The sequence below is a fragment of the Ammospiza nelsoni genome, chromosome 1 (genome assembly GCF_027579445.1).
Source record: "Ammospiza nelsoni isolate bAmmNel1 chromosome 1, bAmmNel1.pri, whole genome shotgun sequence".
NCBI classification, from domain to species: domain Eukaryota; kingdom Metazoa; phylum Chordata; class Aves; order Passeriformes; family Passerellidae; genus Ammospiza; species Ammospiza nelsoni.
In genome coordinates, this window is record NC_080633.1 from 149,280,141 (window position 1) to 149,305,015 (window position 24,875).

General features: G+C 42.7%; 1 protein-coding gene across 1 annotated transcript in view; it reads right to left on the minus strand.

Annotated features, from left to right (window-relative positions):
• Positions 1–24,875, minus strand: part of COL22A1 (collagen type XXII alpha 1 chain) — a 209,404-nt gene that overhangs the window by 158,997 nt on the left and 25,532 nt on the right. The window contains exon 3 of the mRNA XM_059474675.1: positions 11,649–11,723. Coding sequence (XP_059330658.1) covers positions 11,649–11,723 — 75 coding nt within the window. The remainder of the gene's footprint in view (positions 1–11,648; positions 11,724–24,875) is intronic.

Genomic DNA, 24,875 nt, shown 5'->3' on the forward strand with positions numbered 1-24,875 from the left:
TATTTCTGGACAGCCAAGATGTGGTTCAGTTCAGAGCTGGAGAAGAAGTTTCCAAATCCCAAAGGAGAGACTATTTACTTTATTCAGAATGTGTTGCTGTTATTGTTATTGTAGCCATTATCTGCTACAGCATTTTTGCTGTTCCTGACATTTCTTCCTCCGCAGGAAAAGAAACCCTGTCAAGAGCTGAGTGAGTACCACATTTTAAGATCTCCCTAAAGTGTCCATCTCAAAGGATCTTTGACCACATCTGATCTAAGCCTACTTTCTTCCTGTTTGAAGCCACTTATCCTTGTCTGATCACCACATGCATTTTTAAAATGTCTTTCCCCAGCTTTTCTGTCAGCCCCCTTTAAGTACTGAAGATTGCAAGAAGGTCTCCTTGGCCCCCTCCCTTCTCCTGGCTCTGCATCCCCAGATCTCTCAGCCTGTCTTCACAGCAGAGATGTTCCAGCCCTCTGAGCACCTTTGTGGCCTCCTCTGGACTCTCTCCAACAATTCCACATCTTTCTTATGTTGGGTACCCCAGAGCTGGATGCAGGACCCCAGATGGGGTCTCACAAGGACAGAACCAAGGAGCAGAATCCCCTCCCTCAACCTGCTGCCCACAGGGCTTTGGATGCAGCCCAGGACACTTCAGGCTTTTTGGGCTGCAAGTGCTCGTGGCTGAGATATGTTGAGCTTCTCATCCACCAGCACCCCCAAATCCTTCTCCTCAAGGGCTGCAATCAATACATTCTCTGCTTGGATTTGGTCTTGAGATTGCTCTGATTCACATGTAGGACCTTGTACTTGGCCTTGCTGAACTTCATGAGGTTCAGCCCCACCTCTCCAGCCTCTCCTGGTCCCTCTGGATGCCATCCCTTCCTTCCAGTGTGTGACTGCACTCACAGCTTGGTGTGCTCAGCAAACAAAGCTGAGGGTGCCTCAATCCCACTGCCCATGTCACTAAAAAAATGTCAAATGGTGTCAGCCCCAACACCAACCCCAAGGTACACCACTCACCACTGGTTTCCACTTGGACATCAAGCCATTGACCACACCAGTTGAATGCCAACCCATCCAATTCCACCTGCCCAATTCCCATCTCTCCAATTTAGAGACAAGCCTGTCATGCAGCGCAGTGTCAAAGGCATTGCACCAGAGCAGGTGCACGAGTCTTGCAGCTCACACTGCCCAGACCTGTGCCTTTGCAAATGTTTGTAAAAATGTTTTTCCAACTGTCTCTGGCTGTCAGAAGAAATTACTTACAAAGCCTTACAAAAGATAAGAGTTCTTTCTTCTTGCCCCATTTATTTCACTGTATTCTACCTCTCCAGAAAAGATGGAAAAAGAAGCAGTCAATTTTTCGACGGACATTTCACACCACATTCAGCTCTCTCAGAAGTTTGATTCATCATCATCAGTCAGCAGTGGTTCCCTGACTTACCCCCAAAACATTAAGGACAGCACCTCTGGAGGAACAAACCAGAGATTTATTGGCTGCCCACAAGCCCTGCATGAAGCACTGCAGTGATGACTAAATGGGTTGAACAGGTCACTTAAAAAATTAGTTAGCTTGCAAGGGAATTTTGGAACTATAAAACTTTCCAGAGTCTATAGATTAAGGGTCTCAAGAGTGCTTTAAAGAGGTTCTTGCCATTAACCTTTTTCTCCACTGATGTTCCAGCTGGGATTCAAGCAGCACTTCATGCTGACCCAACTTTCTTCTCACCAGATCCCCATATTCCAGCAGGGAGAGCAGCTAAGAGCTTAAGCTAATGATGAGGATTTGCTAAAGCAGATGGAACAGGTCTTACCCCAGCATGAAAGAGGTATCTTCCAGCAAGCCTAGTACCTTCTAGGTCATACTCAATAAGGCTTCGAGCACATTTTAGATGGTCTTAGTTTTATAAAATTTATATATCAGATTAACCCCTGGTACATGATACCACCACTCAGGCTGTTGGTTTATTGTTCCTGGTTTGCTTACTCTCCTTCACAGCACTGTAAGACACAATTTCTACTTTTCCTTGGCCCCAGGGAAGGAACAAGCCACAAGAGTCCCATGCAGACCACAAAAAGGAGTTTGATCTCAGCTCAAGCACCAATCCACATTTGGGGTTATGAAGAGCAGAAACCTTATTTGAGGTGTTCAATGGAGTTATACTTCAAAAAGGAGCAATCTTCCAGAGGCAGTGAGGCAGGTGAACAGGCAGTCACTGAACTGAAATATGGGGCCACTCTTTCAAAAACATCAGTCTACAATTTCAGCCAAAACAGAGGGGGGAAAATACAGCACTTGGTATCTTTACAAGAAAGAAAAGATTAACACTTCAGGAAAGATAAAATTAATATAAACCAGTAAGACAATTATGCCAAAGATAGGAGAGAGAATTAAAAATAGAAGCAAGTAAGTGAATACACAATCCTAGCCACCTCACCTTGTATAAAGGCTGCTGTAATCTAATCCCCAGCCTGCTGTAGAAACAGGAAATAAATTCATGTACATGGCAGCTGCCTCTGAGGCAGCACCTTTCAACTCCTGATCCCATGTTAACAACACAACACTTTATGTGGTGCATTGTTCTGTTTATCTGCATCTGTCCCCTGCTTCTCTCTTACCCTTCTGCCTCTTCAGTTTTCAAACAGTTGCAAGTGGCATATTGAGCAGCACTGAAAGCTGGTTTTGACACTGAACCCTTTGGCTCATTACTGAAGGCTTTTCTTGTGTTGAAGTCATCTCCATTTTCTCAGTAATGGACACTCGGCTTGGTGCCACAGGCCCTCTTTCAGCTCCTTCCTGCTCCAGTGATTTACAAGATTAAACAGGAATTCATTACTCCTTTGATGTCCTTTGTGTGCCAGATAGGCTTGTACCAGATGAATTACCTGAGACTATTTGTATTAGGTTCTGGTTTTAATTAGTTCCTCTATTTTGAAATCCTCTTTTGAGTTCCTCAGGTGTCAAGGTGCTCTGTGTTCTTCCACAAAACCATAAAATGGCACATCTGGAAAGTCATCCCTTGGGATAGTAGTGGGGAAGGGAGGACCTCAGTACAAGCAATTACTTTGTAATTTTAGTATTACTTTTAAGGTAAGAAAATACATTTAAGGAAAAGCATCTTACTAAGACCTGCTAGATTCTCCCTGTAATGCTGCCTGGGCTGTAAGAAAACTCAACCAATAAGCTGTTTGTGAAAATAAAAATATTTCTATTAATTTTAGGTGTGATGAACAAGGAGTAACATGAAAGCAGGTAGGGACTACTCTTTAGGAGACTGTCAAGATTGCTTATGCCTGGTGACCACTACAAAACAGATTAGACCTATCCCAAAACCTGTCCACTGCTGTCATCAGAGAGAATTCTCTTCAGTCAGACTAATTTAACACTGAGAATTAGAAGTATTTTGTTCAGATTCTATATATTTTGTTCAGATTCTATATATTCCCCTCATGTATCCACAATAACCAGAAAGCTTGCACTGAAGAAAAATCCATAGGATGGTTTCTGAAGGGGAATTAGTATAAAATATTTGGAATAAAAAATATCTAAAAGTATATCACAGTTAGACAACCTATTAGTCTTTTTATAGCCAAAGGATTAGTTGCTTCTTGGGCTATGAACAGTCAAAATTGAATTTATTTCCTTTTCATCAATCTCAAATGCACTGGAATAAGAAAACTACCTAGATTGTTTAACTTCTGGGAGAAAGCAAATACTACCAGCCAAAGAATCACTTTCATGTGCATGATTAACTCTTGATAAACCTTCTTTGTAAATGCAGGTGTCAGAATTTGTCACTGCTGGGACTCAGAGCAGAGAAAGGCTTTCACAGGGACTGCTCTGCTGTTACCAGTTTACTTCCTGCAGAAGCACATTTTAAAGTGAATTCATCTTTCCATTTCCATGTTTCCTGATATTTTTGAGAAGCTCAGCCAGGCTACCTGCTCCAGCACAGACCTGATGTTGTCAGGTCATTCACTGTGTCAGAAATCCATTGAGATCCATGGCCCTGTGTAACAGCTACAACTCTGACCATAATAAGAAAAATATTAATTTAAAACATAGTTTTCTTCTATTTCAAAGAACTCATCCCAGCTCTGTTGGTGGCACCCTGTTGTGCATACTTTAGAGGAGGCTCCATTATTTCCAGGCTCCTAATCCCAATTTGGTCACTCTCTACTCCCTGCTGGGGCGACTGTGCATTTTCACTCACCAATTCTTCAGTTTCCTGTAGAAGGGAAATTCCTTGGCTGACCACAAATCCCAGAGAAACCAAGGTCCCCATGTTGGATAACTGGTGGGTCTGGACACTGGGCATGCACAGCTTACAGCCAGCCCACGGGCCTGCAGTGGCCATGCTTAGAAACCACAAATGATTTATTGGTAATTATTGGCCTGCTTGACTTGTTGTGTTTTTTTTTAGAGTTACTGGATATTAAAATGCCTTTGAACACAGGTGAACCATTTTTCAACCTTTGAAAAACTTCAAAGACCTTTTAAGTGCAGTGATCTAGGCTACGGTGTTAAGATTAATTATTGCACAGTAGAATGATAGAATCACAGAATTATTAAGGTTGAAAAGATCTCTAACATCAAGCCCAACCATTAACCTAACACTGCCAGGTTCATCACCAAGCCATGTTCCCCAAGTGCCACATCAACATGCCTTTAGAATCCTTCCAGGGATAATGATTCCACAGGTTCCCTAGTCAGCCTGTTCAAATGCTTGATCATCCTGTCAGTGAAGATATTTTCCCTAATATCCAAACGAAACTTCCCCTGGCACATTTTGAGGCCATTTCCTCTGGTCTCTTGTTACCTGGAGTGAGAGATTGAGCTCCAGCTCACTACACCCTCCTCTCAGGGAGTTGTAGAGAGCAAAAAGGTCCTTCCTGAGCCTCCTTTTCTCCAGGCTGAACACCCCCAGTTCCCTCAGCTGCTCTTCATAAGATACAGAGACTCCTAAAAAATCAGCCAACAGGACCTCAGTAAGGTCACCTGCACTGCAGATACTTCATCCACCAGCCCAGAGGACAAATCCACCTCACAGCACATGTCCAGCATTTTCTCCAGCTCACTGGAGACTCACATAACTCCTGTGACTGCAGTTACAGGTCAGTTGCTCCTTTCCCTGTTTGCTTCTCAGGACTTACAGTTACTATTGCCAGATGTCTGCATGTCAGGAACTCAGTTTCAAATTCAGCTCAGACCAGTTTCACATTTTCTGGGGGACTCCCTAGAGAAAATGCAGAGAAAGGAGAAAATAAGAAGCCCTAAGCCCTGTCCCATTAACACTGCCTAGTGATGGGTCGCTGTAAAACACGAGAGCAGAGGGACTAAATCTTCATCCTTCTGCCCCATCTCTCACAAATGTCACAGCTGCTTCCAGTCCTGCCTGTCTGTGCATAACCCAGGGATGGAGAGGAGAGTGGTGGTGCTGCTCCACCAGCCCTGCACACGGGCAGTCTCTACTTGTGACCAATGTGTCTCTGCACCCTCTGTCCCCGGGCAGTGATCCCTCACAAATCTCTGCAACTATTCATGGACTGGCACCTTGGGGGCCTCCCAAGGAGACTGCCAAGTGCAGAGGGAGGGCACAATGTGGTGTCACACAGGCACCACAAATACACTTTTTTCCCCAGGAGGACATCAGTCAAATGTGCTTGTCCTGCAGGTCCAGCAGCCTGGACACTCCATTTGTCTCAAACCACCATGTGCTTTAGTGGGCAAATATAAATAGTCCCAGGGATATTGTAATTAGCTAGAGAGTCACTGGCATCTCTGGAATGTGAGCCCTGTGCTGCAAACCACAGGAGCTGGAGACACACTGACAGCTAAGTACAGCCACTGCAGTCTGTAATTGTAGGGGACCAGTTTTACCACCAGGGCCTTCCTTGTAAAATGCCCAAACTCTCTTTATAGGATCACAGAAAAACACCATGGTCATAAATGTTTTGGAATTTTGGTCATTTTCTCATGGAGATTTTGGAGATAGGGAAGAGTTGGAGGTTGAGGTCAGTCTGTGGTAGAGCCCATAATGCAGATTCTGCTGCTGTTCACCCACACAGCCCATGTGGCATTTGGGAGTTAAATCAGGGCTTTCATGTTCCTCCCTTGCCCCATTAACACCATCCAGTGTGGGATGTTTGATCCCATGTGTTGGTTGGAATTGTCCTTCCCCAGGGTTTATTTTTCTTAGCACTCTGTGGAAATCCCTTCAGGCCTTTCTTTACTTCCATGGCAGAATCCCCTGAAAGCAGCAGCCAGTATCTGTTCTGTTGAGGAGTATTATCTCCTCTGGTAATGTTCAGGACTAGAGCTCAGCTCACTCTTAATTCTAGGGATCATCCAGATTTCTGCAACCAAATCCCATATCCAGCAGGTCTAGTCTAAAATACAGATAATTCAAATGTGAAGTCTTAAAACCACAAGTATAATTCATTTTAAATAACATTCAGGTGTAGCGTTGATGCAATATTACGGCTCCTAAAAATACACAAAGGTCACATCTGCAGGATGCAAAATATTGTAATTGTGTTTTCCTGCTTGGTCATGATCCTTTCTTAAATGCTGATGGAGTGAAAATGACAATTCAGCATAATAAGAGGTATTAAATAGAATAAAGGTGAGGAGGCGGGGGGTGTTACTGAGTATTTTAGGGCAGATGAGTTAAACCCTCTTTTGTCTTTATTTCTCTTTTAAAAAACACATTCAAAACACAGTGCCCACAAGAATGCTCTGACTTTGTTTAAACTATTATTAAGAATTAGTTTAAAATATCAGACTTCCTGGATGATAAAGTGATATTCTAAGCAAATTCCTTCCTTTCTTTCAAAATTCCCTGTTGATTTCTAATGCATTCAGCAACGTATTCAGTGTTATATTCTGAATTCACATGTTATGTACTGTTACAGATGCTGCTTCACTTCAATGACAAAATTCTCTCAGTAGTAAAGCTGCCTAAATATTCTTGCTCCTGCAGCCCCATTTCACTGTGGCAGCCCTTCCTGTGTGCTACAGCTGGAGATTTCTTATTTCAATGCTTTGAGACCAGAGGGTCAGAGAGTACAAACCTCTGCTCTGAGAGGCCTCAGGACCATCCATCACTGATTGCTTGTCTCCATCAGTGCTACTTCACCTCTTGTCCCAGTGCTTCATATCTCTGACAGCTTCAACCTTCTTCTGATGTCTTGGATGTATGTCTTAAACAGCTGACAGTCATTACCTATTGCTGCCTTTGTCCTTCAGCCTCAGTGGCCCCCCTACCTCCCTCCTGCTGTTCTCCTGATTTATGAACAGAGAGCAATATTATCTCCCCTTTCCACCTGCACACTGCAAGATTAACCAAACCCAGGATTTTAATTGCCTCTCCCTGGCTCCTGAACACACTAAGAGCTCCTCAAGGCTGAATCCATCTTTCCTAAACTCAGGAAGTCTGAGCAAACTTTTCTAGATGAGCAGTAACCAAAAGCCCTGTCCAGTCTCAGAAATTCTTCCCTTTTCTACCTTCTCCAGTAACAACCTCTGCATTTTCCCCAGTTCTGCAGGACTGTGATGTACAAACTGCTGCTAAGACCCATCAGTTCACACAGGAGGAGTTTATAGTTTATAGTCCTGATATTGATCCATACCTACCAAAACAGGCCTTTTAAACTGACCAAGTTAGTTGGAAAAAAATCCCTGGGCTTTGGAACCATTGATCCCAATCCATAGAGTGGAAACTCACAGGGGAGATTAGACCTAAAACTGGACCCTGAAGGACTTCATCACTGAGCACACTCTAACTCATTATTCCCTTTCCTAGAAACTCCATGATTGTCTCCCTGCCAGGCAGTTTCTGTCTCATTTTCCATTTATTTATCTCTGCCCTTTTCCACTTCAGCAGTGACTTTCAATGCAGTACTCAACAATAGCAGATAGATGAGATTTACTTAGTCCAGTTTGTCTACAGAAAAGAAATAATCTGTCTTTTATAGGAAAATACTTATCTAGAGCTTTGGCTCTCCTCCAGATCATAATGGGTTTTTTTGATGCAGTTACTTGATTCTGCATGGAGCTACTTTCACTACCTCACTCCTGTTCTCAGCCTGTGACTTAACAAAATCCCATGAATCTTCCACCTCAGCCACACCATTGTTTCCCTTTATCTCACAGAGCTCCTCTTCATAGCTCATTTTATGTTTTAGCTTCTATTTTTACTTCTGCTGATACAGAGTGACTCAATCCATCCACTTAAATGCAAACACAGAACTAAATGTAGCAGGTCATGATATAACTTGTATGCAGGTAGGGTAGGCAAAAATGGGCTGGAATTGGTGATGCCTTGTGTGAAACAATTGTCTGTGCCTTCTGCTGCTACATTTCACCCAAAAAAAAAAAAGAAAAAAAAATTAAAAATCCTCAGAAATATTTTTGCACTCAGTTCTGAGGTCTTGTCCCTCTCTGAGAGAGGAAAAGTGTTAAATCTAAGAAGATTTTAAATCTGTTTTCCCTGCCCCCAAAATGAGATTTACTGCAACTTTTACTCCATGAGACTGCACTTTGTGTCCATCTATAAACAAATTTGTGCAAGGTACAGCTCTGAAATTCAGTGTTAGGAGCCTGTTGGGCAAGGAGCAGTTCTGGTTCCTAGAGGAGCTCAAGGCACAGGTGTTAACCTGAAATCCTTGTGCACATGAGGAGCTGGGTGGCAAAGTCTCAGGACTTCTGCTGGTCAGAGTGACCCCAAGAAACATTAGGAGGTCTCTTTTCCCAGCCTGACTGTTGAAGAAGGTGTCAGAACTCTTCAGTTCTCAGTCTCAAGGTTGTTTATTGTTTCTTATCTGTAAAATTCTTTCTCTGGCCTGCAAAGGTCTGTTCAGCAGGTCAGACAGAGGCACTCTGCACGTCCTTGGGGCAGCGTTATCTTTTTATACTAAAAATTACATGTACATTATTTGCCATAACTTCCCATACCTATCACCTTTGTTAGAGAGTGAGATTCTACTCTAAACCAATCTAAAAGTGCCAACATCACAACAGAAGATGGAGGACAAGAAGAAGAAGAAGGAGAAAGGCTGGACATGCCCAGATTCCTCCATCTTGCCTCCTGAACCCCCATTCTAAAAACCCCAAAAAATCTATTTTTCCACCCTGTGACAAACCAATTATTATTCTACTTAGACTTTCATGGCTTGCAGATCCTCATACACGGTTGGTAATTTGCTCCACGGGTCATAATCAAAGTCACAGGTGTCTTGGGTCTCTGAGCACCCTGGCAGGGCTCCTGGCAATCCAGGACAGCCAGAGGGATGTCCTGAATTCCAACAGCAGAGGCAAAGCCTCCCCTGAGTGCTGTCACCCACAGACACATCCCAGAGCTGAGCCTCCCTCCAGGTGTGAGGGAGCAGGACACAGGCTGTGCCTCACAGCTGAAAGGCAATCCCTTTTGGGGTGGAACACAAAAACCTTTCAGCACAACACATCCTTTTGGAATGGGAAGCACAGCACAGTGGGCCAACTGAAATTTTCCAGTTTAGCTGGAGGAAGGTAATGTTTTTCTGTTGGAATCAGACCCAGGAGCCCAGAGCCTTCAGAAAATGCTATGGAGTAAGTAAGGAGCACATAAGGAGTGGAACAGCACTTTGATTTATATGATCCATCTCCAGCAGCAAACAATCCTTAGCAGACCCAGACTATCCGTTCCATTTTTTCCAAGAAAGGGGCACACATTTTCCTGATCATCAGTAACAAGATGAGAAATAAATAATTTTCCCACCATATTGGAGCAGTCAGGGGCCTTCTACAGTCCTCTGTATTGGTGATGAGGGACTGAAGCTGTCACTTTTAATTAAATGCTGTAACTAATCTGTTGTTAAGACACTGAATGCAACAGCAAACATTTACAGTGAACAGATATCCCTTAGGTGAAATAACTGATCAGCCTGACCAGATGTGCAAAAAATTAATTTCTGCTTATGGAATTCCCTAACATAGTAGGGAAAAAATCATTGTGATACTGACCAGATTGGAAGAGTGCCCAGAGGATCTATGAAGTGTCCATCTTTAGAGAAACTGAAAACTCAATTATACAAGGTCCTGAGACATCTTATATAATTTTTAAATGGGCCAAATTTTGAAGGAGATCCCATTTTGAGTGGGATTTTGGACTAGATGATTTCCATAGGACTCTTCCAACCTGAACTAACATACAGATCTAAGACAGCAAAGTCATTTTTTATGTTCTGAACACAAAAGAAGATCTCAACATTCTGAATATTGACTTCTTTCCTAGGAGGGAAGAAGGACTTGAAGATAATAGGAAAAATACCTCAAAAATATTACAGAAGAGCCTAAGAGTCTATAAATATATATATATATATATATTTATATGTATATATATATATATGTAAATATTACTGCATATAGGCATGCACACCTCACTCTACCCAAAACTTTGGTGCCAGATCTGAATTGGGATTCCTGTCCTATACATTGCTCAACAAAAGATATTTCTTACAAGTCAAATAAAAGCCTAGAGTCTACTACTTAGCACTTGAATCAAAATTCAGATAAACATGGACTGGAAATAGGAACCCACTTGTAGCTCCATTCTTCTGGGAAGAATCTCATAGAAGGTGATCATCTGAGAAGGGACACAATCCTCCCACTCATTCTGAGCAGCAGTTTCCACTGCAGATAGGTTCATTCAGACTGAGTTGCTCCAAAGTGTGCCAACCCAGAGACAAAAGGACTTTCAGGACAGGTTAATGCAAGACCCAGCAACAGACATCAGTTCAAAATAGGTGTTTGGGGATAATCCGTTTGGGTCTAATGGTCACAAAAGATGTTATCACCCAGCATTTTCACAGGCTCAGATGTAATCAGAACGCAGCCAAAATAAGCTGCCCACAGACAGCACAGCTGGAGCTGGTATTTTGTGCAGGCAGTGAAAATCCCCCAATGAAAAAATTCTTAATGAGTAGCAAAGCTGTCAAACACTGAGAATTTCTACTCATAATCAAGCTGCAGAAGAACCTTCAGCCTCACACTGCAGTGGCTTATGTCCTTGGGTCAGTCACAATTATTCCCAATGCAGCCTTGATGGGCATCTTTTCTCTGCCAGCAGCTCAAGCAGTCTTGGGAGGCTGGAAAAAAGGCACAGCCCATACAAATATCTAACATTAAGTCCTTCAGCTGGCTGAAAAGATATATCAGAACTCACAGAAAAGCAGAGCTATCACCTGACTGTATTTCCCCTTGATCTCTCACCAGTGCTTCAGAAAATCTTTTATTTAAGTAAATGCACACATAAACCTTTCTCCACTGGTAATTACCACTGTGCTTGGATTTCCCCAACAATCATAGATCAAATAAATGGACATTAAAACTCACTAAATGTGCAGTGGTGAGAAAAAAGTGTTCTCCAAGACTTATTGCACTCCACTAAGCTCCACTGGCTTTTTAATTTGATGCCATATCAAAAGGAAGTTTGTGATTAATTTGGTGTTGGTTGTCAACAGATAACTCATTTGGAGCCTCACAGTTTCTAATACACTTTTTCACCACTGCACATGTGTTGGAATATGAAAATTCCATCCAGGAAAGGTGCAATGAATCAGAGCATCACACAAGAAATCTTATTTCATTTCCCAGAGGGACAGCAGAATGTGTTTCTGTTTACCTGGGATCTCATCAGTGCCCCCATTGGTGTGTTTGAACCGGTCTCCTTCCACGTGGACATTTGGGCACAGGACATCTGAAAAGCAAAAGAACCAGGACAAAATTATCCCAAGGAAACGCATCACTGTGGAAGCTGCAGAACAAACAAAGGCTGATCTGATCTGATCTGCTGGGTTTTGTTCAGAACTTGCACTTGGCACCTCAGCAATAATCCCATCCCATCTGCACATCCTAAATACCCTCCCTCTCCCCTGTAGCCTAATTTCATGATAGACAAGAAACCCAGTATACTATGTCTGGTTCTGAGCCACTTTTTTCTGCCTGACCAGACTGGAAGACAGAACAGATGAACTGAGCCTTTCCATCAGTTGTGACAACACTGTGTTTGTGCCTTTCTGTCTGTAAATCTGCATGAAAGTCACAAAAAACCCTCAATAAAATACAGAATGTGCTTCCACTCCCAGCTTGGCTGGAAGTTCTGAAAGGGCAGCTGACATTGAGGTGCTGCCCAAACTTTTCATAAAGGACAGCTCCTACTCTGGAAAACCTCCCTGATTTTTTTCAAGCAGAAATTGGAGTTAAATGACTAAAACTTTGCAGAGTATTCACCCCTACACACAGGTTTTAAAAAGTCCCAGCCTTTTTAAAAAGGTTTTAAAAATACCCAGCCTTTGTCAGCCATTTCTCATGCTCCCAATTAGTGTCAACACAATTGCAGATAAATGCTTCTCCACAGAGAACTGCCTACGTATCCACCCCTTTCCTGCCAAATCTTTGAAATAACTTTTATTTATGCTTTGTTTTACCAGATCAATAGGTTATTGCACACTTGTAAACAATGGGGGCAGGTAGCTCAAGGGAACATTTCAATGAGAAGAACTGGTGGAGATATCAGGTCTGTTCAATATTATAATTATAACAATAACAAAACAACAATAACAATAGTAACAACAATAACGATAACAAATATATGTCGTTGTATGTATAACACTAGACTTATTAGAGGGCCACAGAGATGATGTGAGGCCTGGAGCTCCTCTCCTGTGAAAACAGGCTGAGAGAGCTTGGGTTGTTCAGCCTGGAGAAGAGAAAGTTCCAGGAAGACCATAAAGAACCTTCCACTAATTAAAAGGGGCTTTCAAAAAGTGTGGAAGGGACCTTTCACATGGGCAGATAGTGATAGGGACAATCTTTTACTACCTCTTAAAGAACTGTAGCTCCACTTTTGCCTGTATTTTACAAATATCCTGTGCTCCCTTTGACTCCTCCCCTCCTGCCTGCATCTAAAGAATGAGCATAAATAGCTGGCAAGGGAAAGAGGTTTATTGCAATGCTCACTTTCCAGCCACAAAATAATTCGCAGAGACTCCGACTAGGTTGGTACTTCCCTATCCCAGTTATCAGCACAGCTCTGCATGTCCAGAGGAGCAGAGTGCATGACTGGCAGCATATGCATCAGTCCCAGGGAGCCACCAGGTCTCCTTGCCACACCCAGGGCTCCATTGCTGGGAAGGCAAAACAAACCATCCCTCCTTCTGCTGGAGCCTTTCTGTGAAACTCCAGACACAGGTGAGCATTTTAGTGTCAAAGAGCATTTATGCCCATTTTTTCTGCCCCTGCCAGGCAAAATTCTGAGCAATACTTGTGATGCTCAGAAGATTTGCAGTAATGAACACCCACTGAAAATGACAGAGACAGTAAAAAAATCTGCACTGCAGCTAAGGCTCTGCTAATTTGTGAATCTTTATAGATTTACAGAAGAGAAAGTACAGCTGAATGACCTGAGCTTTCAGCCTCTCCTGACTGTTACATCCTCTGCTTGCAGTTGCCTTTAAATATCTATTGTTTAAAACTTCTTTCTTGTCTGCAACCTTATATAATACTCTGTCAATCATTTGCTTTATCCAAAATTTTTATCAGTAAAGATTTTGCATTTATATCCATGGGGTTCATGGAAATTTTTAATAGCACCAGAAGTGCTAAATATTCTTTTACAGTTGCACCAGGAATGATGACTTTCCAGTGACACCTGCTACATGAGATCAGTCAGCTTTTAATCCATTGTAGAGTGCTACTTTTTAATGCAAATTCAATTCAATACATAGTAACCATGCCTAAGAAAAAATGTTCTTTATTAAAGAACAAATGTATTTTATCAAGGTAGTTACCATATCAACCAAACTGTAACTCTGCAGAAGAAAATTAGTTTTGTTAGTAATGACCTCTTTCTCATAAAATTATAATTCTTGAATAGGGATACATAACAATTCCTTCCCTGTAATACTTTATTCACTGGCTTCAATATCAAACATTACTTTTTTGGGAGTGAGATCAGGAAAATTGCTCTATACCTATACATATGGATCATTTTTCAACTTCTAATAGCGTTACATTATCAACATTTCAAAGGCCCGTAATTGGAGGGACTAGGAAGCTCTCTGTGGGTAAATTTGCAGATGACACCAAGCTGAGTGGTGCTGTTGGGACCATCCAGAGGGACCTGGACAAAAGTGGCTCATGGAAATCTCATCAATTGTATTTGCAGGGACCCTTGTGGCAGGCAGGAATGATGAATCTGAATCTGACTCCAGGTTCTCAGAAGGCTAATTTATTACTTTATGATACTATATTATATTAAAGAATGCTAAACTAAACTATACTAAAGAATACAGAAAGGATACTTACTCAATGCTAAAAAGGTAATAATGAAAATTCCTGACTCTCTCCAGAGTCCCAACACAGCTTGGTCCTGATTGGCCAAAGAGTCAAAACAACTCACACCAGAATCCAATGAAACAATCAGCTGTGGGCAAACACTCTCCAAACACATCCCACATGCGCGCAACAGAGGAGAAGCAAATGAGATAAGAATTGTTTTCCTTTTTCTCTGAGGCTTCTCAGCTTCCCAAGAGAAAAATCCTGGGTGAAGGGGTTTTACCAGAGAATGTGAATGCCACAGTGCTGCACTTGGGCTGGGGTAACCCCTGGTATCCATCCAGGCTGGGGAGGGAAGGGGCTGAGAGCAGCCCTGCCCAGAGGGACCTGGGGGTGCAGGTGGGTGAGAGTCTGGGCAGGAGCTGCCCAAGGGCACTGATAGCCCAGGAACCCCCTGTGTCCTTGGTTTGTAAGGGCTTCTTGTTGAAGGAGGCATTTCTGAGAATAATTTAACTGCAGATCCCCCCTTTCCTATAAACAAATCACACTGAGATATGTTTGATGAGGAGGGACTTAAGCTTTCAAACATCATTTTTTTAGAACCTTCCCTATGAAAAAAAAATCCCAAAGCTCTCAAATATTTTACAAGCAAGACACAATATGTCCTACAAATACATGTTCTGCAAAGAGATGTGTCAGAAGAATGTCTTGGCTCAGGAATATTCACTACCGCTAAAATAACATTAAATAACCTACTGCAATTAAAATGAAACAATCGGGCTGCAACTTTGGAAAAGTGATCTGATTGTTTGAGTTTCTTTGCCTCCAAGCCATTTCAAAAGAAATTCAAGGAAATTGGATAGAAAACAAAAGGGAAAATAAAAGAGAATGGGAAGGGAAGGGAAGGGAAGGGAAGGGAAGGGAAGGGAAGGGAAGGGAAGGGAAGGGAAGGGAAGGGAAGGGAAGGGAAGGGAAGGGAAGGGAAGGGAAGGGACAAACACAAATCCCCATTGCCAGCTTCCATCCTTGTGTCCATAGGACTCTGCTGAAACAGTTTCTTACATTTCATTTTAATTCTTTCAAGGATAAGCAAGCCCTCAGCTGCCAAGGGCTCCTCTGGGGACTGGTGTATAATGAATGCTGAACATGTGTAGCTGTCAAGTTCCACAAGAATAAAGTAGAGAGGTGAGAATGGAAACACAAGAAGGTTAAAGCAAACATTATTTATTATCATGTTTCTTTTCTTTTTTTCTTTCCAGACTGACAATTTCAGGATTCCAGAATCTCAGCAGCACCCAGTGCATTGGCAGAGACTCAGACACTGAGTCTCCATCATTATTCCATTCCCACAAGAGAAATTCTCTGGTTTTTCTCAAAAGGTGTGATACTCCCAATCCAAATATTTGAGTTGTCTCATCCCCTGACATTGAAGTTTAGCCCCTTGTAATCCTGCCCATGAATAAGGCAAATGCAGGGCAAATGCAAGCTTCCCTAAAAGTTGTCTCCCAAAACTTTACAGGCAGAAAAACTTTATAGGCAGCCTGGTAAGAAAGAGGAATTTAGGTTAAGGAGTGGGTGAGTTTCATATTCTTACGTGGATAGTATTGCAAATTTTTTCTGCATTGAAATCATTTTCCCATTGAAGATTGATCTTGAAGGGGAAGGGGCCTGGTGATAAAATTTTTTTCCTAAAGTCAAGAATATTTCATGAAAGTAGTTTCTCAGAGGAGCTTTCCCAGAGCCCATTAGCTCTGTTCTTTAATTACTCAGGCAGTTCTCTGTGCAGCAGCTCCTCCAGCACATTTAATTCCCTGCAGTCAGTTGATGACTCCTATATATAGTACTACCTCTATTTGTTCTTTTCTTTTCTTTTACAGAACATCATACATAGACCATTTTATAGCTTCCAAATTTAAGGGTTTTTTCCCCTCAGTCTTTTAAAAATGAAAGAATGCCTCCAGTCTCTGCCCATATTACTGAATATTTTTTGGCAAATGTTTGTTGTCAGATATTCTTTCCCTGAAAATAACACAATCCATAAAGTGCCACCCACCATGGAAACAAATTTATAAGGAAAAATGTGGCATTTTTTTTCAGCTACAGAGGCAGGCAGCCCTGACAGTGCAATGATACTGCAACAGTGTCTGTACTAACATTATAATTTGCAGCAAGGTGTAGGTACAACAGAGCATCACAGCAATTATATGATTACACCTTGCAGTTTAATGCCTTGTGCAACTCTCCTTTCCTTTCTGAAATCACACTGAATCTTCACACCATGGAGTCTGAAGCCCATCAATGGCAAGAAAATCACTTGTTTGAGGCTGTTGTTTGTGTCTTTTTTCCTTCAAATAATGCCTACAGTGATGCTGGATGAGGTTTCCATATTTGCTCTCACACAAAGTCTCTCTGTCACTACAGTGATAGAATCAGAGCATCCTGGAGTGCTTTGGGCTTGAAGGGACTTTAAATCCTCTGTTTCCAACCCCTCTGTCATGGGCAAGGACACCTTTCAGTAGACCAAGTTTCACAGGGCCCCATCCAACCTGGACTTGAACATTTCCAGGGATCCAGCACCCACAGCTTCTATAGCCAACATGTTCCAGTACCTCACCACCCTCACAGTGAAGAATTTCTTCATGATATCTAATAGAAACCTGTCCTCTTCCAATTTAAAACCATTACCCTTTTTCTGTCTCTACAAACCCTTGCCAAAAAAACCTTCTCCAGCTCCCTTGTAGAGCTCATAAATGCTGATGGTGAAATGAAAAAGGAACAGCAAACCCTCACCACAGCACAGCTTTCAGGTGGAGAAAACACAGCCACAGCCCACCCTACTCCTCATAAAGCTGTCACATTTTTCCACTAAAATATTGTTCTGAAAATGCACCAGTGCCCAGCCGAACTGCTCCCCAGGCTCCCCTGTCTGCTGACAAAGTCCCAAGTGACTCCAGTGGGACCCTGGGGATCTGTGTCCACAGGGCTCCCTCCCCTTTTCCAGCACAGGAGCCAGAAAAAGTGAATTTCTGTGTGACATCCATTCAGTGCTGGCACTGCTCAGAAGATGGTGTGTTCCACATAGAGAGGAAGCAAAATCACTGCAGGGCTCTATACCCCAGACAGCTTCCATGCAACACTCATTTAAGGTCCCAGGCAAGAGGACACTCTTCTTTGAAAGGCTCTTTCTATAGAATGGAGAAGCAGAGCTCCTTCAAAGAGCGATTCAGAGCAGAAACCCAATTTAGGTGCCCTGATGTAGCCCTGAAAAAGCCACTTTCTTCCCATTGTTTCTAGGGGAAATCTAGGAACACACACAGTTCCCAAATTAGACATGTGTCAAAGGCACCAGAGTTACACCCATCCAATTAAAACAAGCATGGTTGGGTGCATTCCTGGGCACTGAGGCCAAGGCGTGTTCAAGCCCATATCTTTGCTAGCAAATGGTCTTAGCCTCCAAAACAAGAGGGCTTCTGACCAGGAATACTCCCTGGCATGTTGGAAATACCCATCTGGAGCCCAGACATGTTCCAGTGCAGTGTCAGCTTGCTTGGGGGGAAACATGCCAAACCCCAGGGCAGAGGAGTGCATTCCACTGCCCAGGAATGCTTCTGGCCACATTTAGTCACTAGTTCAGATACAGCTCATAAAATTTATCCTTTGCTAATAGTTCTCTAATACAGATCAAAAGCAAAACTGCTAAATTGATTTTATGGTCACAGGCCACCAATTCTGAAATGCATTCAGTGCAAATGGGAAAGTGGGAAGGGGGCTGTGTGCACAGCAAAGCAATACTATATCCTGTTTAAACAGGGACAACCATGCAGGGAGTTCTGGCATTTGCAAAGCACTTGAAGCCCTTTTGAAGGTGAAAAAGTAAATTTAAAAAAAAAAGGTTAAATTCCTCTCCTGCCGTTTTCTTCCTGTTCCGCCTGACACTGGAGTTTCACATTGGAAAGATGTGAAAAATACTGTTTTCCCTTCAATGTGGCAAGCTGCACTGTGCATTTATACCATCTTCTCAGCCTGAATCCAAGCATCTCTCTCTTCTCCTTGTGTTACTATCAATTGGCTTTTTTATTTTTCCTTTCTCTCTCTCTCCTGTGCTCTGGATCTTGATTCCAAAAGAGACAATGCTCCTAGAGGTGCTCCCACCCCAACAGCACACAAAAGTGACAATTACACACCTGCACCAACACAGGGAATCCTTTACAGCCCATCAGCTCCATCTCTAGGCTGACCCCATAACCCAATCATAAAGTCAGCTTCAGATGCTCTTTGGAATTTTCTAGAGAAGTTCCTGAATCTTGGTGAGGACTCATCTTTCCAAAGGATACCTGCACCTCAGGATGCTCTGAGAACCTCTCCCTCTCTAATGCACCCACACAAATGCTAGAAACTCCTGGTATGACTGGCAGCAGAAGTATATTGTCAAGAGGACTGATGCAATTAGCACCATTTAAGTGAGCAGCATACAGAATTAATTTGCACATGCTCCCACAGGGAATAAGTGGCACTCTGGGAGCTATGAAAATAGCATCAGGCCTTGGCACTTCCAAGCTAATTTGCTTGTGTCTGCCCCTAAACAAACACAGAGACTGTGTGCCAAGGAGCTCGTCAGCAAACAGCACAAGGTTTGGAGGAAAGCAATTAGCAGCTGCTCTCCATCCAGGCCAGGAGCTGATTGCAGCTCTGGGACAGGAGTCCACCTCCTTCTCTCCTTTTGGGAAAGAGGTGAAGCTTCACCATGCTAAGTGTCCTTGATTGGAGTGAGCCGCAGGGCTTCTCCTGAGTGGCCAACCATTGCCTTAGCAGCTGAATTGCCATGAGCATGTCTTCATGCTAATGACCCATCAAATATTTAACAGGATGACAGTTAAATATTGGTGGAGTTGAAGTGGAGCACACCCTCCAAGAGCCAGCAGCTACAGCAGCAAGCCCTGCCCTAGGGGCTGCTCTGTTGGCACAGGTGGAATATGCCACTCCTGATGCAGCTCCTGGGCTCTTTGGCACAATTTCAGGTGTTTGCTGCCTCAGAGGCTGGAAAGGACAGGGTGCTGCAAGGCTGAAAGGGTTTCCTGCTTGGCCTTGTGTCCCAGATGAAGAGCAAAGATCAGAGGTACAGCTCACCTGGCTGTGGGGAGACAAAGCCACCCCACCTGCCAAAGTGAGGATCCCAAGAGTGCAGAAAGAAGGGATCAGCACAAAGGGCCTCTCTAGGGGTGCAGGTGGGAATGAGCAGCCTGTGGATGGAACAGAGAGCACTCCAGGTAGATTGTCTCACCTGCCCACCATCTCACAGCCAAGCATAAAAAATTCCATCATTCTCTCTCCCCTTCTCACTCATTAAGGTTTAGAAAATAAAAGTTTTTATATTCTTGGATTTTGCACCATTGGACATGGATCAATTCCAATATCCACCTGTCTAATGAACAATAAGATTTCTATGGTGTGTAAGAAGACCCAAGGTAAAACATCTGTGCTTTAAAGTCTTTTAAAAACTTATAAAGATCAGTACCACACATGCAAATGCTGGTTGTAGAAACAGGAGAAGCATTTCACAAACTCAAGCAGATCTCTCTTATTTTTTTCTCCTGTGCTAAGTAATATGGAAGCAGAACTCTGCCAGCAGCAAATTTCACAACAAGGGAGCTGGTAGCAGCAGTAGCAAAAAATGCAAAATCTCTTACTGAGCAATGACTGATTTTAGGATGGACTCAAACGTTGTAAAATGCCATCAGCATATGAGGGGGGGGGGGTGTTTATTTGGTTTTTAAATAGAAATTCTGTGTTAGTGCTGTAATTGAAACGACTGGGATGATTAAAAATAAACTCGGTGTGAAGCTCTGGTAGGTTGGTTCTCACTGAATAGGAACAATACAGAATTTCTGCTATAAAACACCATCAATCTCACTTGCACTGGGCATTCACCAAAGGCACATTCCCCAGATGAGCCCAATGGAGCAGTGCAGCTACAGATCTGCTGAAGCCATCAGTTCCCACTGCCGGCTGGAGGGACAAGACAGTCTGTCCATTATCCTCCCATGTGCCACAACACGGAGACAAGAGCGTGGACTCTCCTCATCTGAGCACTGCCAGAAAGCTGAGATGCCAAGTCACAGTTTATAATTGATTAAAAAAAAAAAAAAAAAAAAAAGCAAATCCTGGGCAGACCACAAATGTTATTTGTTAAATTTCTGTGAAAGCAATTACTTGTCCAGAATAATAGCGAGAAATCCAGGTAAGGCATTATGTTCCCTCACAGGAGTTCCAAAAGTGAATTAATTAGAAGCAACTTGTTTCAAAGCTCATGGCTTTTCAGCTGATCAATAAATATACACTAGCTGTTCTCAAATAACTTCCAAGAGAGAAATATAGCTCAAGGATGAGTTTAAGAGGGCTCTGACTGCCATTACTCTTCTGGTGTAATTATACAACTGCAAATTGAACAGTATCTTCTTCCATGTGGGTATTTCTGGGGGCTACTCTAACTGTGGCTTCAGGACTCTGACCAGCAGCAGTACAAATATATCATGAGAGGAAAGGAAAGAAATTTCTGTATAAATACAAGACATGACTCTGGCTAAGAGTTTGGTTTTGTTTTGTAAAGAATTGTAGCATCGCCTTTGTAGAATGGAGAGGGTTCAAGAAAAGTAAGTGACTTTAGTTTCCTCTTAGAAGAAACCAGGGTTAAAATAACCCTGGCTGAAGGATGCTGTTTAATGGATGCACCTCAGCAAACTCAGAATTTTGTCTGGTTGCTGTCCACATCCTGCTGAATTTGGCCTTTCCTGGGCAGGGCATGGAACTGGCCACACAGAGGCAGAAGGTGGTGGCAGGCATGCCAAGAGCAGCCAGAGAAAGCAGTGGGACACTTCTGAGGTGGTACAGCTCTTCAGAAGAGATCCTTGAAGAGGAAGACATCCATCTGATAATCTTCATGGGGTAAAACCTTGGGACATCTATGGAAACAGGCTGAGGATGACTCATAAAGTGGGAAAAAGGACTTGTCCAAGATCAGATGCCACCAAAAGCTGATGGCTCTCAGAGCTCCCTCTCTGCCTTCCAGGGTGCTACAGAGTCCATCAGGAAAAAGAAATTACTCAAAATGAGTGAAGGATGGCAGGAGCAAGCCCAGTGTTCACTTCTTTACCTCCAAAGAGTTTAAACAGACCATTGATATCTGTGAAGGTCTTAACAGATATAGAGACCTCTAAGAGCCTATTTGGGTTTTTCAGCTTTCAGACACACTCAAAAATAGCCAGGTTGAAAGCACTGGGTTCACTTCTGACTTAAATTTTGAAAGATAACTTCAGTCCTATGTTAATTTTATCCAAACAGCTTGATTCACCTGCTAGTTCCAAACATTCCACCAGGCCCACACTTTCTAAGGTTTGTATAAGATCTGGGTGCTTCCTTCCCATGGGCACTTCAGCAATCTCTCCTCAGAAGCCTAAAAGCAGCCAAAAGAAAAGCAGCTTAACCAGAAGTGGTTTTGAGGGCATCTGACCCCTCCACACTCTGCTAAACAAAGGATGTGACAAGTGGAGCCTGGAAAATAAGGATTTGTGAGCAATAAATAAAAGCAGGCACAACCTGGTCTGTTACTCAAGCCAGCTGCACATAGTTCAAAGGCTGATTTCCCCTTTCTTTCCCCTGACAGAGTTTTCCCTGCTCAAAAATGCCAACCACTCATTTTTAAGGAGGTCCAAGAAGGTATTTTAGACGAGACAGTTGTACAAGAAGGGAAAAGGCAAAGAACCAAACCAAGCACAAAAAAAAAGGAGTCAAGAGGGACAAAGCACATGGGTATCAATCAGCATCTACAGCCCTGCCACCTCTGAGTACTGAGATCTTCAATCCCCACTAAAAGAATATCTGTGCCAGGAAAAAAAACATTTATCAAGCCCTCTGCATTAATCCAGGGCTGCCACACTGTGCAATACACCTGTGCTGTCTTATTCACATACCTGGAATCAAATTGTGCTGTTGTTGTGCCAGTCTGCCAGCAGCACAGGCCAAGCCTCCCCACGGGCATGGCAGGATGAGTTAATGCTGTAAAACTTCCAGCTGCACAGCCACTAAAGGGACATCCCAGTGTGAGAGAATCTTTATTTCCAGAGGACCGGCAAAGTCAGCCCAGTGGTACCTGTCCCCACTGTCCCTCTCCAGGGAGCTCACTCTCCAAAGGGGAACATGGTTTGCATTGATTTTTTAAAAACATATTAAGTAATTGATATTTTGAACCAGAAGTTCTCCACTTCAAAAAAAAAAAAAAACCCCAAGTTTAAAATAAAGCATTTCAATAGCTTCAAAGATTTTTCCCAATCCTTCTCCCATGATCAAAAACTCATTTAAATTGGTTTTGCCCAGAAGTTTTGATCTTGATCTATTAGTGTTTTCTCTATGACAAGCATTTAATTAAGAGATCCCAAATCAATTCTGAGAGGTTTCTTTTTTTCTACAAAACACAGAGTCTGCTGGCCCATACACCTAGGGGTATATGGTGTGGGAGGGGGATAATTTTACCTGCTGTCAGCTAGGAATGAGGGATTTGGAATTGATATTTCAATCTGAAATAAACGAAATTGTAGGCAGAAGTACAGTGTATTAGCTCAAGAGCTTCTGATGAGTCCTGAAGGACAACATTCAGCTTTGTGCTCATTGTGCATGCACCTCTCCAGCCTGAGAAGGAAAGGGGTTTCAGAAAAATTCTTGTGGCCTCAGAAAAGGAGATGTGGAGATTTACTGTATTGTATCAGATGCCTCAGCTGCAGTTCAGTGAGTTTTTTGTAGTAAAACTGATCCCCACAAAGTTTTTTTTCAGGGTCACTGAACATTTTAAAGCACGTCCAACAGGCTTAGGGTTTTTTAAAATTTTATAATTTACAAATCCCTAAATTTTTTCAAGGATCTCTGAAACCTGCTTTACAAATTTAGGCCAAAGACCAATTAATTTCTTCCCTCTTGGAGTTTTTTTCCTCTCTAAGGGATGTTTCTGCAGAGGATATGCTGGGGATTGCTGCATCAGGTGTGGCTGCACAGATGGGAAGTGGAATTTCACAGTCAGTTCTGCATCCTCAGTCTGCACCACTTGGTGTGGGGATCCACAAGGATTCTCTCCAGCACAGCCACTTTGGGGCTTTCAACTTTGTTCAGTGCTAAAGTGAAGATGCTCTCATTGCACCAAAGAGCCACACAGGCACTGAGGACCAGCCAGACTCCACTTCTTTAATGTTTTTTAGCCCTGTCCTATAGCAAACCTGAATCACAGATTCATTGAGATTCTTAAAGAACCCCAAGATCATTGACTCCAACATTTTAACCACTACGTCCATTAAACCATCAGAGTCCACTCATTTTTTTTAAATTTCCAGGGATGATGACTCTACCACTTCCCTGGGAAGTCTGTTTCAACTCTTAAACAGTCTCTCAGTGAAGAATGTTTTCCTAATATCCAACCTATTTTCTTAGGTAATTCTCCCCCTTTCTGCATTGGCAAAAAGGTAGATTATAACCTGTATAGTTGATGTCTCAAAAAGTGATTATTGGAGCTTTTAAACAGTTATTTCCCAGACTTTATAAGGGAGTGTATTGGGCACAAAGCAAAATAAAAGCAAGGCCAGAGGTTGGCTGGGACATCAATGTGTCTCTGCACACAAAGAGAGAACAGAAGGGCTCACAAACACTCAGTAAAGGACAGAGCAATGAGATTTGGTTTTTTATCAGGGAGAAATAGAGAAAATCAACCCTGCAGGGTCATTTCCAGGTGCCCTTAAGATCCAGAGGCAATGGAGAAGGTGTGAGTGCATGCCACAGAGGAGTTAGATATCTGTGCTACTACTGAGCAATCAGAGCTGTTATTTCACCTGGATCACAGATTCTATCCCTCAAGGAAGATGTAAAAATGACATTTCAGCTTTACTTCTTGGGGAATTTGCCTATTCAACAAGGTTTGACTTGCAGTTCTATGTTATCCATGCAGAGGGAGAACTGGAGGAGGAGCTAATGTTATCATAGGAACTGGGATCCTAAGGAAGTTCCCAGCTCCCTTTTGCAGCTCATCCCCTCTTAAAAATAAACTTGAGCCAATAAGAGAATGTGGCTTGTGCAAGTTTATCTGACCTGGCTTGCTGAGGTACTTGTCACCCTGGTTTTTTAAGATTTTCTAAGCCTTCTGATGTTGACATTCTTGTAGTGAACTTTTTCACACACTTTCTGTAAATAACTCATTGTTTTGCATTCTTTTATGGAGGAGGATAAAGTTGATAGACTGTTAAGTTGACCAGTGTCATTGGAGAGGTTGCACTGTCACCCTCCAATCCGCTGTCACTTTTGGAAAACTATAAATGTTAGAGTCAGAAAATAAACTTCCCTTTTTTCTTCACCTGGAGAACAGCAGTGTGAGCTTTTGCTCTTTCGTGTCCTATAGTGACAGGTACTGACTTTGGGAGTGGATATTTTAGGTGCTGACCTGAAGAAGAAATTGTTTCTAGGTGAGGACCATGGAATAAAGAGTTTGTGCTCTCAGAACTTTATCAGGGCAGATGCTGGGCTGGGACTTTCTGTGTGAAGG